Genomic DNA, 19,262 nt, shown 5'->3' on the forward strand with positions numbered 1-19,262 from the left:
AGATATACAGAGTCGTTGGCATGGACTGTGCTGCAGGCACTATGGATGGGTGGGATTGGCTGTGGAGAGAGTCTGGAGAGAGAGGAACAGAGAGTCTAGAGGTGAGCCCTGAGGAAGTCTGACATTAAACATCAAGCAATGGGGGAGGTGGCAACACTCCCTGAGAGGATGCAAAGGAGCAGTGAGGGGGAAGACTAGGAGAATGTGGGGTCGCTGGGAAGCCAGTGGGGGTGAGTGTCAAGGAGGAAGGGATTGGCTGTATGGAATGTGTTGAAGGGTCTAGTAAAATGATGACTGGAAAGCGCCCATTGGATTTGACAACATGGAGGCTCCATATGATGGTGGGAGAAGGCGATTCAGTGCAGTGGTGGAGGTGGATGACCGACTGAAGTGAGTAGAAGAATTGGGAGTGATGGAGAGATGAGAGAGTGTACACAACTCATTATAATTTTGGCTCTCAAGAGAGAGGCCAGTGCTGGAAGGGAATGTCAAGTCAAGGGAGAGGTTTTTTATTTCCCTTTAACAAAGGGACATTCTAGAGTTTATTTGAATGCTTATGGACATGACTTAGTAGGAGGGAGAGCACGAGTGGTCCCATTGATGATGTTTGATTGGAAAAGGAAGGAAGGAAAGAAGGAGATGTGGGTAGGCTTTGCTGTCTGCTCTGTGTTGAGTATGTACTAGGTATTATGCTAAGTGGTTGGCACAGGGACTTAATACTCACAGTAACCCCATGAAGTTGGTATGATTATCCCTATTTTACAGATGAGGAAATGGGAGTTAAGTAGAGGTAGAGCCAAAGTCTTGATCCAGAAGAGCTTGGTCTCTTACCTCTGACTTACACTCTTGGAGGATTTCCTCTGTGGGGGTGTATTAGTTTGCTAGCGCTGCCATCATAGAGCCCCACAAACTAGGTGGCATAAACAACAGGAGTAATTTTCTCGCTGTCCTGGAGGCCAGAAGTCCAAGACCAAGGTGTCGGCAGGTTTGGTTTCTCCTGAGGCCTGTCTCCTTGGCCTGCAGATGGCCGTCTTCTCCCTGTCCTCACATGGCCTTTTGTCTGTGCGCACGTATCCCTGGTGTCTCTCCTAGGTCCCAATGTCCTCTTCTCATAAGGGCACCAGTCAGACTGGATTAGAGCCTACTCTAAGGGTCTTAATTTTGACTTAATCACTACTTTAAAGGGCTTAGCTCCAAATACAGTCACATTTTGACATTAAGCCTTCAGCATATGATTTTGGGAGTGGGGAGTACAACGACATAGTCTGTAACGGATGGCTTCTGTTTTCTTAAAAGTATAAGGAAAAGAGTGGGTGTGGGGGAGTTTTGGAAAATGGGGAGAAGGATGAAACAGTGGTTGAGGAGGGTAGAAGAAGGAGCTTACTAGAGAAATGTGGTCTGAGGGTCAGTTGAGCTTGTAGATCATTTGCTTACATCTCAATTATCGGAGTTTCTGCAGCAATATTCAGGTATATGGTTGAGTAAAGAATAAGACCTCTGTGCTGCAGTGAGGCTGCTGATTGCTCACATGGGCTTAGCAACCAGCCAAATGACCATTGTGTGTGTGTGTGTGTGTGTGTGTGTGTGTGCACACAAAGTTGAAAGGTAAATGAGTTCTATTCATGTCCTCAGCACAATTACAAATTACTATATGTCGGGGACCTTTCTGGATGTTCTCCAAGAGTTGAAAACATGGAAGTTAAATAAATCTACCACTGCTAAGGTTTTCTTGCATTCGCCAATGTAAAAATTAGCTTGAGCATTTTTCCAACCGGTTCTAGAAGTTGTCTTTCATGATTACTCACTGCTATCTTTGTTCTTCTTTCTTTCTTCCCTCTTTCCATCTTCACTCATCAGTTATTTATTGACCACCTCCTAGATGTCTGGCACTAGGAATAAAAAGAGTCAGCAGCTTAGTGTGGGAGACAGAGATGTTTATATTGCAGAACGACCCCCTGCCAGGTGATACGGGGAATTATCAAAGTGATAATTCATTTGTTCATTTATCCTGCAAATATATCAAGTACCTACCAAGTGCCAGGCAGTGTGTTAGGCTTGGGATAGAGACAGGAGTCAGGTACAGTTTATGCCTTCAAGAAACTTATAATCTGATATAGAAAACAAACAGGTAAGTAAATAAAGATAATGTAATGTGACATTTGTAAAATATTAAAGAGGTCTCAAAGTAGGGAGTGATTCTTGTCTCTGTTCTCCCTTGCATGTTTGGATACCTGTTGAAAGGAGCCGCTGCTGCATTTTAACAAAAGGAACTTTAAAAAGAATATTCATTCATTTTCACACACAGTTTTGAATGCTTGTCATTGTTGTGTACTGACAGTTTTGTAGCTCTTGAATTATGAGCAAGCATTGAGTTTGGGATCTATGGCTTTTTTCTTCACATGAGTTTATTGTCCACAGCCTGCACCATCAACACCTTTTTTAGGTGGTGGAATGATTAATGGTATTCCTGAAATACTTGACAGAAACCTGCTGAATATTAATGCTGGAGAAAAGTCACAGTAACAAAACATTACTGTGATGGTGGGTGAGCAGAAAGCATATGCTGCCTAGTACAGATATCAAATATCTGGGACTTGGAACTATGTATTAGTATGGGGGTTCCCTATCGTAGGATTTTTAAAAAGGTGGTGAACAGCACTGAGATCAAAAACACTGAGAAGGAAATGGGTTTTTGTAAATTATGTAATTGAAAGAGTTTCAAGTATCACTTCTTTTTACCTTATGTCAGGAAAAAATTATTTACAACCAAATACTTTGGGGGTTCCTTGAGACAATGGATATAAACTTGTTGCTTTCTTCAGAGATGATGTGCTATACAAACTCAATGTATTATTATCTGCAATCTAGACTTTTTTTTGTGGGGAAATGCTAACCATATTATGGAAATAGTACAGGTAGTAGGAGGGAGAAAAGGCAGATTTGATCAATCGTATATGTGGGATTTAGAATCAATGATTAATCTAATAACAGTGGGGAATTGCTTTGATATCATGCAGTGAACACCCACTACCTGCATATTAACTTCATCTCAGAGTCATATTCTTGAGTATATCACAGTGGAAAGAGCACAGGACGGGGGCCAGGGGTATAAGTTCTGATCTAGCTCTGCCACTGACTACCTATGTGCCTCATTTTCCCCATCTTTAAAGTGAAATGGTTTTGGGAAAAGGTCCCTAAGGTCCCTCCAGTTCTGATATTTCATATTCTGTGATTCTACGTCCCACGCCTGTCAAAAGCATTTGATTTTTCTTAAGTTGCTTATGCCAGCATTTCAGTTAGAATGCATCCAGGAGCTTGTTTCCATGGGCTGTTGGGAACAGCAAGATCTTGCTTCTCCAGGACTTGATATGTCTTCTGTTAACTGCTGACAGTGAGCCATACCACCTAAAAGGCTCCCTTGGTAGCCGTAAAGATTGAAAGGACAAATGGACAGTGTTGAGAGCTCTGTGGAAGAGGAGACCTGAGAGACGGTGATCATCATGGCCCCTTGGGATTTGCAAAGAGGAATGACTAGAACTGGGCCATTCACTGCAGCCAGGTCAAAGGTCAGGTCAGGAATGTGGACAATGCTGGTGACTCCAGGTAGGTCTAGGAGGGTAAACAAGCCCATTCAGTCCCTCTTGAATCTTGAAGATCTGAGCAGCTGTGCTCAGAAAAGCTATTAGGAAGTCTCCTAATTTATGAAATTCCTTGGAAGAAAAATGTGACATTCATTTTTTATATTTTTATTACCACCCAATCGTATTCTTACTTAATACTCAACAAGTTACTCTTCTCTTAACATATTCTCACAGTTCAAACATTCATTAAACACGCTACATGCTTTTATGATCACTGACTGAGTTAAAAATCTGGTTTTGACTGATGCCATTGTGCAAGAGACTCCCTATATTTTAGGATTTTTGGAGTGTTGTTGAAAGACCTTTGAGTTTTCTCCTTCAGTTTTAGTTCAGCAATCTTAAATATAATTCTCTGGTGGCAGAGATTTATATCTATTATTATATTGCTAATAATAAGCTAACTGGGGGGTGATTATAAAATGATTTGGAGTACTGCCTTTCTTAGTGATAAAAAAAAAGTAATAGATAATTTGTGAATAGGATATTAAGCCAGATAACTAAAAAAAATTTTGTGTGCTGAAGACAACAATAAGAAATTAAAGGTCTTTTAAATGGTTTCTATCATGGAATTCCGGTAAAAATTTAACATATTTTCCTTAAAATGCTAATTAGATTCCTGTGCCTAATCATTAAAAAAAAAAAAAAAACGAACAAACTGTGTACCTGATACATATTACAAGATGATTTTTCTTTTTTTTTGTTTTGTTTTGTTTTGCTTTTATCTAGTTGCTTCCAAGATCCGGTACTTACAGGAATATCATAACCGGGTTCTTCACAACATTTATCCTGTACCTTCAGGGACAGATATTGCAAACACCCTGAAATACTTTTCTCAGACCTTGTTAAGGTAAGCTTTAAAATATCCTCTACTTCAAAAGAATTATTAGGTAGTACTGCTGAATTGATTGGGACCTAAGCTTTTATCGAACTGGAAGTTTTGAAGGGCCTTCTGTTTTCTCGTGCTCTGCCAGAAGAGTCTGGACTCAGGTTCTCTGGGTGTATATAGCAGATCAGATCACAGGCCTCACTGGAAAAAAAAAATGGGTTGTATGGCCACAGTCTGCTTTCCCCCATTTTACATCTTCTCAAGAGATCTGTACAGTGATAACCATGCTATGTGTGGCACTAACGTACAGTGGGGTAGAAAGGAGAATTTATGTTGCTAAAATTAAGGATAAGAGATGGTCTTATAATCAGAATTAAGTAGCGTTTTGGGTTCATCTGTAGTATTTCCTATTTCTTGAAGTATGGTCTATGGGAATAACCATCTTCAAGCATTCAACATGCTTGACAATTGATGTGGACACTCTGTGGGGGACAAGGAGAGGAAAACACATACTGGCCCCTTTGATTGTGACACAGAGACAGGAGACAAGAGGCAGCTACCTTCTCATAGTTCTTATTAGGAAAAACCAGCAGAGGGAGGGGAGTCACTCAGGTGTTTGGGAAATCACAGCGAAGAAGTGAGGGAAGCGCTTCCCTTTCCATTAAATTCTAAGGCTCGATCTCTCTGTTAGTGACCATGATCTTTGAGCTCCTGATATGATATTTGGAAACACACAAATTGACTTGCTACTGTTTCTTTTAGCAAGATTTTTGGGATTAGGGACAGAACAGCAGTGGGGAATGAGGGGCGTGGCCCTGGTGGTCTCGGAGGTCCCAGCGGTCCGAGGCTCAGCTGTGGGCAGACTGAACACTTTGCAGAAAGCAGCTTCATGTGATCAAGTCAGCTTCTGGTCTTCTGCATCCCTGCTCTTTGTTCTTCTTATTCTTTGGAATACCTTGCCTTCTTTAGAACCTTTAGTGTCCCTGTTCTCTTTTAAAGGGATTCTGTTTATCAGGTTCATGGATTTCATACTTGCTCAGTAAGTTGACCTTGTTAGGTGCGATTTCCCTTCTTTTCAAATTGCAGGGGAAGCATTTGTTCAGTTTTCATAGTGATAATCAGTTTAAGTTTATACACCAAGCATCTGACTCTGCTCTTTTGAATTCTCCTTTTTGTCGTTGAGGTCAGGGTTCTCAACAGCAAGTGCTTTCCTTTATCACAAATTCTGGGAGTTCGCAAAGTGAGAGCTGTTTTCCAGTAGGGAGCAAAGTCTGAATTCACTTTGCAAAGAAACTTACGTTCCCATTGGCATTTGGAAGCCTACTGCTTATGTCTTCGTTATTGTATCAGAAAGTTTGGAAATTTGGGGTACTGAAGTCATGTTTGCAAGACACGAAGTTTCCATTTTCTTGAGTGATGGATCATAAGGATATGATCACGGGTGATAACATTTTAATGGTAAAACTGATGCTAAGGTGGTTTGTTCATGTAGTTGTTGGAGAAGATTCTATGCAATTGAGCCAAGTCCATTCTCAAAGGGAGACTGCATCAACAACTACTCCTACTGGTAATAGTAACAAAATAGCTGCCATGATCATAGCCATAGTGTGTGATAATACCAGTAATTATAGGTGTCAAGCACTGTTCTAAGTGTTTTACATGTCATCTCATGTAATCCCTCATAATAATTGTATGAAATGAGTGTAGTCATACACCCATTTTATAAACAATGAAACTAAAGCATAGAGCAGTTTAATAAACTGCTCAAAGTTACGTATCTAGTAAATGTTGGAACCAGCATTGGACCCTGGTGGTCCTCATCCACCTTACACACAGTCAATAATTAGATGACACTGCTTCTCCCTAGTACTACTGGTTATCATGGTAGTACTACTGGTTATCATAGATACACTTCTCTTCATAAAAACTTGGGTTTGGCCTTTGGGAATACCAGCATCCATTCCGAGTCCATAACCTCATTTTGGCTGTCCTTGAGATTAAGGGAGGAAAGGACGTGCTTCGTGCAAAGACTTGCCAACTTTTCGAAGTTAAATTGAGCTGTACTGGGAGTGACATGGACAGCATTTCAATTCCCAAATGTTTTAGCTCTTTCTCGCACTTAGCAGTTTGTTGTGCATAGCAGCAGGTCAGAGTTGACAGCCTATAGGACACACTCACATGTAGTGGGAGGAAGAGTGAAATCACTAAGCAGGGTAACTTGTCATGGGTTGGACTTTAGTACTTACAGGTTCAACTCTTGGGCTGAACCCAGTGTAGTTTATTCCTTCTCTTTGCCTACCTCCGCATTAAAAACAACAACAACTACAACAAAAAAAGCAGCTCAAAACTCTTTTTTTTCTTTTGCTTACTGGAAATATAGAACTTAAAAGTATTGTTCCATATATTGGACCAAGTTATGATACACCACTTTCACTGGTGTTATATATATCCATACCAATCATATTTATATTTCTTCATTTTATTTACATGATTAGAAAGTTCAAGACAAATGAGATGGTCTGGGTATTTGGTGTAGTAAGATTTTCTACTTACTAACAAGATGGTTCCCTTTGCATTTTCAATGACTTTTACATTCAGAAGCACTTTTCACTTTCAGAATTCAGATTCTTGGAAAGAAAAAAGAAGAAAGAATTAGAGATGAATTCTCACAGAGTAACCCTGTCTTTCTATTTGGATACTCTCAAGAAAGTCAGAAGTATTATTATTTCGATTAAAATCTGCAGCCTGAACTACCGGCTGTTTCATTTGAGTTAGGGTTGCATTTTTAGGGTAATAGTCCTCTGGTTTTTATGCATGGCATGTAACTCTCACTAATTTCAGTAGAGTTTTGTACATATTCCCAAAGGCAGAGAATAGTCTAGGTGTTTAACTTCAATTAATTTAATGCACAGGAGAGGAGAGATTATGTTACCATAGTTGATTGTATCAGCAGTGAATAGTCCACGTATGTCCACTTAGTTCTTAATTAGACTCATATTAAAGTTCATGGGGTTTAGTTAGTAGGTGAGTCCTGTGCAGGACTCCCGTGCATCTTACTAGCCCTTGAGCCTAGAGCAGACTTTGGTCCTCAGAAGAGGATCAACAAATATTTGTTGAACTGAGTTGACTTTGGTTCCAATTTTGTCCATTGCAGCAGTCCTTCTAGAGCATTTACTTACCTAGACGTGACCTGCGGTTCTAGGTAAAATTCTGTCTGAGTGCTGAGTTGTACTCATTTCATTTAGCGGAGACCTCTAAGTATGGGAACAGACACGCACTTATCACACAACTTCAGAGTTTAGTTTTTTGTTTGCTTTTAGTATGAGAAAGACCTATGAAGTTCATCTATTTTAATCCCCCCTCATTTCTACAGAGGAGTCTGTCCTTTTTATATTGGAAGCATTCTGGGGCCATGTTTAAAATCTAAGATCTTCTTTAAGGATCTTACCTCTTACCTGGCAGAATATTTAAAGGTTTCCAGTCTTCCCATGTCATACAGTCTTTTGGAATTCCTTCCCCCAGATCTCTCTGCTGGTGCCATTCAAACTGCTAGCACATAAAATCTTTTTTAAAATAGTTAAGTTTGGGGAAAGTTACTTGCCTCTAACTCTTTAGAAAATATTTGATACATTTTGAAAAGGGATTCTAGTCTCAGTTCAAAAATCCTAATTGAATCGTAATTTTTAATTGCTTGGGAAGAAAACATAGACCTTCCAGTGATTGATTTGAGGTCCACAGAGTAGCTTTAGAGCATAACATTGTCAAGTAAATTTTGTTTAGTGTAGAGAGATTCAACTCAAATGTCAAGATTCATAATCTTATAGAAAGTTTGTTTGATGTATTAATTTTCTGCACTATAAATACCTCGGGGCAACTTCTCATCTTTCTCCATACCCGCAGGGGTCTTCTTCCCTTAGTTCCTCTTGATGTTGGAAGTAAATGTTTGATAAAGAGGATCTCAGGAGGGAAAAGGAAAGGTGAAAAGTTGGTTGCTGGGTCAAACTCTTCTGAGCAGGGCATTCTTCATATTCTTTTTGGTTGGGTGTACAGACCTCTGGGGAAGAATTTTAGATGGGGTAGATGGTTTTATCATTCCCAAGTTAGACAGTTTGGTTGGGGAAATAAGGTTTTTTTTCTGAATAAACATCACAAAACATCATAAAATCACAATGCATTGTACATTGATTCATGAGCCCTTCTTTAGTTTTTCCACAAATGAAAACATTTCCTTACATTGAAACATGAATGGTAATTTAAAACTGGTTTCATGGATAACTCATCTTCAGCCATTTTTTTCTCAACTTCACCTACTTATTAAATCTAGAGGCAGTGAGAGAGAAGTTTTACTGTTTCAATGCTGACATTCTCCCTCCCTGCATGTATGAACTTGTTGCTGCTATCATTTGGGAACCCCACGTATACAGGAAGGGAAAAATACCAAAACAGAGTCTCCAAAGTTGATTTGAGTAGTGTCTGTTAAATTATATCAAACTTTGGAACAATACTAAAGTATACTTGAAAAAAAAATAATGTGCTATATTTCCCCCACCAAGGAAAAGTCTGATGACCAGAACTGTACTTAATGTAAAGGACAACATTAATATATGATATATAGCTGATTTTATTCTGTAAGGCAAAATGTTGTTTTTCTATATCACTTCTATAAGATCCGCATCCTGTAATTTTGAAATGATGCCGGTGGTAGGCTAACTTAGGGCAGAAGTTTGGGAAATAATATTTCTGACTTAACATCTGTTGTGATTCTAAAGGAGTTTTCAGTGGGATAGAATCCTACAGGATTAAAACAGATTTTTGGTGACTGGGCTTATCAAGAATATAACATTTAAAGGTGGTACTTTTAGGAGTAATCAAGTTATATGAGGAAAGTATAAAGTCTGATGGAAAATCTGATGGTACTGGAATGTTGATATTATCCCATTGTGAAGTATAAGCTTACTTTAAGTTAAGTACATCACACACAAAAAAAGGTAAATTTAATCCCTTTAAAAGTAAAAAAAAATACACTAAATCTTAAGTTATTTTTGCTAAGAAGTATTACATAACTATTCTGAAATTATCTTTATTATTATTAATTGTTTTTCCCTGGACATTGGGTAACAGAAGACAAAGGAAATCGAGGTAAATTAGGCACATGGAAAATAAAAAGCATGTAGTCATTTTTCTTACATTGTAACATATTTTGCACTAAGAGTAAATAGAAATAAATGTAAATTTGAAATAGTAAGCATGCTTGACACTAACCAGTTCTTCACACCACTGCAAAATGGTAAATGTAATATCATTAACTAAGAACTTAGTAATGTGTGATGCACATAGAGTTAAGTGTAAAACAATGTTATTTTTACGTAATGAAACATTTATAAATTGTTATCTATTTTGATTAATACTTAAGTGTACTATATAAAAGCACTTTGTAAGTGCAGCAGATACTATCATTATAATGTATAGCTATTGTCTTTAATGATAAATAGTATAATCTAACTTAAAAAACCTAAACATCTGGCTAAGCAGTCATTTCTTCTATTTTTAAATTAACAACTCTTCTGCTTTATGCCTTTTACTAAAAGGTTTTCATTTAAAAAGGAAGGCTAAAAGAAAGCCAGTTTATTTCTAGAGTTTATTTTTATTCCCATTAAACTTTTTTTTAACTTTCTAAATGATCTTTCCTTTAGTGTTTAGTGAGTTTTGATGAATAATAACGTAAGTAGCAGCAGTAATATATGAGATCTTATTGTATGATGTGCAGCTCTATGACAGATACTGCTTGCCTAGTCTTTAGAATTTTGAAGGTAACTATTTAATAAACCACTGTTTTTATTCGTAGAATAAAATGTTTCCTCCCCAACATGCAAAATTAAAAAAAAAAACACACATAAGTAACCATTATCATTAGTTCGCAAACATATGCTATGGACCATCTACTATATATTATTTTATAGCTTTTCCAATGTAGTTTAGCTAACATTTTAGAAATATGTATTATTTCTAAATTCATATGCCTGTTTAAACTTCATTATCTCAAATGATACTGACAGAATGTCATGAAACAGTATCATAATATACATATAGACATTATTTTGATGCAATAAACATGTGATTTTTAAGACTTTCTTAATAAACACACATGTTTATTCTTTGCTAAAACATGTTTCTGCAAGTGCCATACCTATATTTTGCAGGTTTTTACTTACCTGATTAAGACAGTCTTGCTGAAAACTTCCTTTGCTTTGAAAGCTTGTTTTAATTAGTAATAGAAGCCCTAACTCATTAGATGAAGCCATTGGTTTTCCTTTGAGGAAACCTCTCCTTCACCAAACTGATAAGCTGTAAAACATGGGTTTGGCACTGAAACATGCATTTTTATATTTTTGCTCCTTACTAACCAGATAACACATGAGATGCAATGCAACTTCCACAAAAGAAACCTTGCGTTATTGGTTATCTCTGTGAGCACGAAGCTATGTGACCCGTACTTGATTTGTAGACACTGTTGGTGTAGCAATTGCATCTTATGTGGGATATATCTGGAGTTTTATTATTTGTTTTAGAGTGTCATTTCAATGTAATGTGCTGTTCTTTGTGTCTTTGTTGTCTCTTTTTTTTCCTTGTCCCCCCAACAGCATTTTGTCCCGCACAGGGAAGAAGGAAAACCAAGATGCCTCCAATTTGACAGTGCCCATGACCATGTGTCTTTTTCCTGTGCCATTCCCACTCACCCCATCTCTAAGACCGCAGGTCAGTTCCATCAACCCTACTGTTACTCGCTCCCTCCTTTACAGCGTCCTGCGAGATGCTCCCTCTGAACGCGGCCTGCAAAGTCGTGATGCTCACTTGTCAGACTACCCTTCTTTGGACTATCAAGGCCTCTACGTGACTTTGGTGACTCTCCTGGATCTAGTTCCTTTACTACAGCATGGCCAACACGGTGAGCATTTAATCAGAACCTTTGAGAATATCCATGTATGTTTATGGATGCTGGAGACTTGTTATTGGAATAAATTGCTCGAGAGATCTTTGTGTGGCTCAAACCTTTCTTACACGGAAACTTAATTATGGTGTTTCCCATCCTGTCTTTTTTTTTTTTTTTTTTTTTTTTGCTCTTTTATGGCTAGAGGGATGTTATCCAGAGGGGCCTACATTTGGGGGGAACAGGGAGGCCATAGAGAGGAGTCAGGCTCTGACGGAAATTGACCTCTTTTCTCCTGATCTACTTGTCATGGAGGTTCTTGTTGAAATTATGACTTGTGGGCTAAGATTTAGAAACTTACGCCCCCCCCACAATGTAAGAAGTGGAGCCCAAAGAGCACGTCAAATCCACTGAATAATTCTGTGATTTTTTGGGGGGCAAATCACAGAATCTCTCTGGGACTTACTTTTCCTGTCTTTTAAATCCAGGAGGTTTGATAAGGAGAAATCTCTAAGAACTCTTCCAAATTTCACGAGCCATTGATGGTTATTACAAAACGCTTGTCATTGGTCGAGTGTATAGTGATGCTCTAAGCTTATATGGTATCTACTATGCAGTATTAGTGGTGTTCCTATTAAGAGCGTGCCCCTTTTCTTAATGCTTTCCCTTTCTGCAGTGTGTTTTAGTCAAGTTCATTATCTTGCTTGCTTACCAGATTCTTCTAACCCATAAAAAGGAGTACAATAATATCATACTATCTCTTGCTTAACTATTCAGTAGTATATTTTTGAGAATCACATGGAAAACCCATGCATTAAGAGAAGGTTTTTTTTTTCAGAGAATGAATGTTTAAAACATCAGTTGTTCTAACTTTAAAGCACTGATAATTTGATCTCTGGAAATAATGATAACCAAAAATTCACTATATAGAAAAATTGGAATTTGGGAAGTGGGTGGGTCTTGGCGGTTATTTTACCTTTGAGTTGTGGCTAACTCTCCTAAGAATGCTTAATGGTTTATTTAGTAAGATGTGCTCCTAATGAAAAAGTTAAAAAGAAATCTACTTTCATAAAAATGATGAAATAATGATTATTGAATTTGTTTCTTCTTATGTTTACAGTTCCGTATTGTAGCGAATATTAAAAATGTACAGATTTGTAAATTTGCCTGTTGTGTCATTTTGTAGCTGTTTAAGCCTGGTCACTTTCACTGGGATCCCATCCCCACTCAGAACTTAAAGGAGAGACGACTCTTTGAACATAAGACTGACAGAGCCTACCGTAGTGGTGATGGGCTTGTCAGTACTTTTCCTTTGTGACAACCAGTCCTGAGGTCACTATAGACCTGCCTGGTCCTGGGATGGGCCACGGTGTGCGAGCCCCTTGATTCAGATATAAGTATTCAGTTTGGTAACTCACAACCCATTTAATTGCAATTAATGTTTAATTATGACAATTTCAGGGGGCATGATTTATTATATTTGCTTTTATACCCCAACTATGTTGCAACTTTACTCTTCACTGTTATCTATACACTGTGTTCTTGTTCTGCATAAGGGAGCTTAGAAGAGAGGAAAACACCTCACTAGACTATCCCTTAGAGGTTAAAAAGCAGTATAGCAGTGTTTCTTGACAACGTCAGAATCCCCGAGGGAATTTGAACGTGGAATTCTGGGTCCCAAACCAGGGTTTAGGAATGAGAATCGCTGAGGGGTGTGTCCTGAGGATCCAGATTTTCCATGAGCCCTCTGGGTGATTCTCTTGTATCCTGAGTTTGAGAACCTCTGCCCTAGGGCTGGAGGCTGTGTGCCCACAGGGGGCAGTGCGGGGCCCTGGTGAGAGCTGCATGTCACAGTTCAGGTCCCACCTGTCAGGTGATCTTGGGCAATCACTTTCCTTCTTCAGGACTTGGTTTCCTCATTTGACAATATTCCAGGTTGGCTGTCAGGCCCCTTTCAGCACTAACGTTCTGTAACGAGGCTGGAGTGCAGCTGGGGTGTCTTTGACGCACAGCCTCAGGTAATTCTTAGTAAAACACCTGTGAATTTTACGTCTCATCAACTTGAGCCCAAGGTTGAATGACCCTCGCTCGCCAAGGTGCCCTGTGGCCTCATCCTCTCTGTTGCCAGTCGATGTGCTTGTTGAGACGGTAAATTAATTCTAATCGGAAATAACATCAGGCATCAGAATTGCACAAAGAAGGTAAAGCAGCTGCAAACCCAACAAATCTAAAAATTTTCTTTTAGAATGGATAGGAAGATGATCAAAGTCTCCATTGTCAAGTCTTAATTGATAACCCATTTACTGGGAGGTCCAGCAATATCAAAAGATATATTGGGATTTGGTATACATGCATTCTAAAGCTAACTAGTTATGGGTTTTTTTTTGGTGAATGTCCTCCAGTTTTACTCCTTGTGAAGGTAATAATAGTAACATTATTCATATTAATAATAATGGCTAATATTTGTGGAGCACACAGTATGTGCTATGTTAAGCACTCTATATAAATCTCCTTTAAGCCTTGTAACAGTCCTTCTAGAAGTGTGGTAGGTACTGTTCCTATCCCCATTTAAAAGTGTTGGTGGAAAGATTGTCATTAGGTGGCACATCCTTCCGTGGTAATTCATAATGAAATGCACAGGGTCATGGAGTGTCAGTTTATAGCTTCCTCTCACTGCTGTGCTGGAAGGGGCACATTACCTCATTGCCCAAGACTCCAGATGTAGGAAGATTGTGCTTTGGTTGATGGAGCAGAGATAGTCTGGTTTCATTTTCAGTCTTGCCCTCGACTTGTCTAAAACTTCCAGTGGGAAAATAATTTAATGGCTTCATGCCACAGTTTTCTTGTATAAAATGTAATGGAAGCAAGAATGCTAGAGGATATTTCAGGATTCATGATCACATGGAAAGTGCTTTTAGCTTCTAAAACCCAGGAATTACATGCATAAGATTGATAAAGGGTTGAGGAAAAGCTCATGGCATAGATATTTATCTTTCTTAATGCCATCATTCACCAGCCATTTATTGAACGAACCCTGTGTATGTACTTTACTAAACATTATGTTTCAGAGCTCCTAATAGGAAGGGAGCAGTAATTGGTTATAATTTAAGCCAGTTCCTAAGAACTCAAAATGTAGAATTAGCATATTTCGTTAAATGGCAAAATATTCAGTGACTGATTACTCATTTTTGTTTTGTAGATCTTGGACAGTCGATATTTTATACAACTACATGTTTGCTACCCTTTCTCAATGATGATATTCTGAGTACTTTGCCCTACACGATGATATCAACGTTAGCTACCTTTCCTCCATTTCTGCACAAGGATATTATTGAATATCTTAGCACATCTTTTCTACCAATGGCTATATGTAAGTTCAATCTTACCTAATACTAGATTCTTTTAATGTATTATACGAATGGAAATTGCTTTTGCTGTTTTAGGCTGTAGATTTTCAAGATTATAATGGAATTACTTGCTGTGTACAGGTGCTATGATTTAAATGGTCATTTCAGCATGATTTTTATGGTGAGAATCAAAGAAATGAATGATGATGATACCTTGGAATTATTTTATTTGCATAATTTGATCTTATAGAACGGAAAGAAAACATATCAAGACACAGTCTATATTACCTACATAGAAATTATGGTATTTTTTGTCACTTAAAAAAAAAAAGGTGGAGAGAGTGTTGTCTCAGGTATAGAAATTCTTATCTTTTGCATATGAAGGCAGAAGGGTGTGATGGGAAGAGGAACAGACAGAGTCAGGCTATACAGATCCTCATTTCAGCTCCATCCATAACTGTGCTTGTGGTGTCCAGCATCTCACATGGGTGACCCCCATCTGCAGAATGATAGCAGCATTAGCTTCCCCTCACACGAATGTTGTGATGATGAAGAGAGTCAAAATGTATGAAAACACTTGGAAAGAAGCTAAGGCTTGCGACCCATGTGTAAGGTTCTGTTATAAATGTGGAGCTGATTTGAATTCTGTTTCACTTTTATAAACTTAATTCTATAGACTTTCCTGACATGAGCAAAGAGAAAAAACAAGTTGGGTTTTGGTCTTTATGATCAAAATCCTTCTAAAGTGTTTTTTAAAGAAATCGATTATGAATCCATCTATGCTTCAAGGGATAACCTGAAAAGATGGAGGATTTAGGAGTCAAACAGATCTAGATTCAAATCAACAGCTCTGCTACCAAACTAGCTGTGTGGCCCTAGGCAAGTTACCGAACCTTTCTGTTTCTTCCCTGTAAAGTGAGAATAATAACACTAGCTGCCTGGGTTGTTGGGATACCTGAGCTGATTCACCCAGAACACAGTGCAGGGTGTTCACTAGTGTTCGTTTACTTCTCTCCTTCCCTCAACTCTTGTTCCGTTTAAACACTTTTTTATTGGTCACATTCCATTCCTAGTGATCCTTTTTCACCATTTTAATTTTATGTACTTCTGTTGCTTGTTGCTATGGAACGATAATTGGTAAACATATGTACCTTTAAGCTCCATTACTTGCTTTACAGTTAAGCTTAATTTTAGCTCGGGAATTGTAATTTTCATGTCTTTTCAGCAAAGAGTCTGACTGCTACTTAAATTACATAGCGATTCAAAAGAATTAGCAGAATGATTATATGGTTGAAGTAATAGAATATTTGATCATTCTCTCTTTTTTTGTTCTGTGTAACCTGACAAGCACTTCGTTTATGGATACGCATCTCTGAATTGTATAGTTGTGTTCACTGTTAAATTTAGGCGTAGGAATCCTTGTTTTGTTTTGATTTATTTTTAAAAGAATTACAGGTGAGGTACATCTCTGTCATCATTAATCTAATTCACTGTACCCTCCTTCTTAGGAATAAGTTAATAGTTTAGGGAGCATGCCCCTGAAGTTATGCATCACACGGATCAGGACAGCTGGCTATATGTTTCTTCATCCTTAATCCTCATTAATTTCTACCGAATTAGAAGCACAGACCCCAAAACATGCCTTATAGTCACATTAGAATCCTTATTTATTTAAATGTGTGAGCCTTGGCACCTGAGGGGAGCAAAATAGTGAGTTGAGTTTACAATATTTGTGTGAATTTTAATACTTAATTAGTAGAGTGACTTGGTGCTCATATAAATTATGAACAAGCTGCTTATGTCTCTGGAACTCTATTGTTTTGCCAGCTGTAAAGGAGGGGTTTGGAAAACATGTTCCATCTCTGAGGTTATTTCTGGCTTACTAATTCTAGGTTAAATAACATCAATCTTATTTTATGTAAGAGGCATATATCTTCCTCTAACCCAGTTGTTGATCTAGTTCATTTATCTTGTCACTCTGGTTTCTTACTCCTGACTTCCGCTTCTCGTCACCACGCCTGTGGGTTGAGGAGTAGCTGGTTTTTGTCACCTTTAAATCTTTGAAAGTAAGTGGTAGGAATACCCTTTAAAGGCACATTCTTTTAAACGATCCAGGTGTTTCTTTTGTATTTGATTTTTTTGCAAAGACACAGACCCGAAGAGAGAGGGGAGTGGGTTCCAGATTAATCACGTGAATGAACAGACATGAGAATGTTGCCTGCATCCAGGTCGTTTCTGTCTTTGGAAGTTGTTTCAGTGTCTAGAAATTCGGACCAAAATGAGAGGAGCATTTAACTTCTTCCAGGATGTTTTTTTTTTTTTTAAAGATTTTATTTATTTATTCATGTGACAGAGAGACAGCCAGCGAGAGAGGGAGTGGGAGGGGAAGAAACAGGCTCCCAGTGGAGGAGCCCGATGTGGGACTCGATCCCGGAACGCCGGGATCACGCCCTGAGCCGAAGGCAGACGCTTAACTACTGCGCTACCCAGGCGCCCCCCAGGATGTTTTTATTTCGGGACTGAGAGGTTAGGATGAAGGAGGTTGCATTTTCTGAGTACTTGACAAAAGTCATCAAGACAAGAAGGCTTTTCTCTCCTCGGTGTGGTGTTTGCAAGGTCAAATGTAAAATGTGGACAGTTTTTCAGGTGTTAAATGTTTGTATCATTAAGAACATAGCATATGAAGCTCTGAGCTTTGAAGTGGGTCCAATGAAGCATCACAGCTCTGTCAGTGTAAGGGCTCTGCATGTTTATCAGTTACGCCCTTTCCGTCTTTTTTGTCAGTAAACCAAGTACCGTGGCTTTATTTTAAATAACTCCTTCTGAGGTGCTGCAGAGAAAACTACAATTTATTATTAAAATTTCCTTTGACATAACCTTTGCTTTTTAACTCCTTCCATAAATAAGATATACTTCTTTGTATTCCAAGTGTGTGCAATAGGTTTTGTTTAAAAAAAATATATATATATATATGAAAGGATTACTAAGAATTGAAAAAGTCATTAGCATTTCACCATGGAAACCTCTCTTTTTTCCAATAAGGGATTTGTGATTTGTGGACCAAATTGAAATATGGATGTTGGGCAGATGATTCAGATGTTGGCAGAGAAGAGAAAAGCTGATCCCAAATGAACATTATTTGATGTGGATGTTATTTCATAGATGATAATAAGCCTGAGCAATGATATCAGTAAAAGACACTTCTCGTGTATCTTGGTAGCTTAGACTGTGCAGTCTCATGCAACTTAAATTTCCTCAAAAAGTCACTTGCCCTTAGGAAAAATAAAGATTCATTCAGATCTTTGCATTGACTTAAAAGCAATGCTGTGGTTTAATTGAATATCTGGTTCTAGACCATTGGCCCTGGATCATTTTTGTTCTACTACTGCTATAGAGGATGTGTGTGATGGTTCTATGATCCTCCAAAAACGAATAGATATATAGGAAAAAAAGACAGAACCCACCACAACATACTGATGACATTTTAATAGTCTCCTGTATATAAAACCTGTTTTATTAGCTAATGATCATTTTTATAAAGTAGGTCTTACTATACTATAAGAGCTTTATTGTTCGATCGGTAGAAGTGTTTTGGAATAGAAATAGAAGAGCTGAATTGTTTAGTCCTTTGATTCCTGGCAGATCTCTTAACCTCATCAAACTTTAGTTTCCTTAGCTGTAGAATTGTGAATAATCATGGTCTCCCCTGCCCACACCCCATGTTTGTTGTGAAGACCGTGAGATAACATACAGGAATGGCCTTTGGATACTGTATCACGTTAGACAAATGTATAACAGACCAAACCCATAGACATATGACAGACGTGTCAAATCCCATTGCAACTAATTCCAATATTCTACTCAAATTCACACGTTGTCCTGAAGTTTTATTGTCTTAAATATTGCTTGAGAAAAGCCTCTGGGGATTGGGACTTTTTTCCCCTAGAGTTTGGTGTATAATAAACAATAATGGCTATAAGAGGCTTTGATATCCTAGAATCTGACCTCTGCAGAGCACCTCTGCATTTTTTTTTTTAAAGTGATCTCTACACCCATCGTGGGGCTTGAACTTATAACCCCGAGATCAAGAGTTACATGCTCTACCCACTGAGCCAGCCAGGTGCCCCACCCTTACATTGTTGATGGGCGGTCTTATCTCTGTGATTTTCATTTATCTAGCAGTCTGTGCATATTTTAATGCTGCACTGACTTTCGGGTCATGGTGTCTCAGTCTTCGCATTATGTTGAACTGATATGCCCTTCTGTAGGCATAGGTATCTGGTGCTCAAACCCTATCTCATGGAACACAAATACCTCTGCTTACACAAACAAGACACTTGCTAATGCGGGCAGTGCAATCTGGCAAAGCTCAGGAAATGGTTCTGTCTAATGACAGAACTGGCACCAGGATGTGTTTCTTCTTCCCAGACGACTTTCTTACCTTTACCCCTTACAAAAGTATAAGGCTCATGGGATTTATTTAAGTATATTCCAATTCAGACTACTTCTTACTGCCATCT

At 38.4% G+C, this 19,262-nt stretch overlaps 1 protein-coding gene across 3 annotated transcripts in view; it reads left to right on the forward strand.

The window, feature by feature from the left end:
• Positions 1-3,293: 3,293 nt before the first annotated feature.
• UNC79 (unc-79 subunit of NALCN channel complex) overlaps positions 3,294-19,262 on the forward strand; it is a 195,281-nt gene continuing 179,312 nt past the window's right edge. Inside the window, exons 1-4 of one of the 3 annotated variants that reach the window (XM_045815776.2) lie at positions 3,294-3,603; positions 4,368-4,488; positions 11,109-11,413; positions 14,595-14,765. In XM_045815776.2, coding sequence (XP_045671732.2) covers positions 3,501-3,603; positions 4,368-4,488; positions 11,109-11,413; positions 14,595-14,765 — 700 coding nt within the window. In that variant the 5' untranslated portion in view covers positions 3,294-3,500. Of the gene's footprint in view, positions 3,604-4,367; positions 4,489-11,108; positions 11,414-14,594; positions 14,766-19,262 lie in introns of those variants that run through there. The other 2 variants (XM_045815778.2, XM_045815777.2) reach the window with 2 other exon arrangements.

Source organism: Ursus americanus, chromosome 26, assembly GCF_024610735.1.
Source record: "Ursus americanus isolate L20-20 chromosome 26, mUrsAme1.1.p, whole genome shotgun sequence".
Classification (NCBI taxonomy): domain Eukaryota; kingdom Metazoa; phylum Chordata; class Mammalia; order Carnivora; family Ursidae; genus Ursus; species Ursus americanus.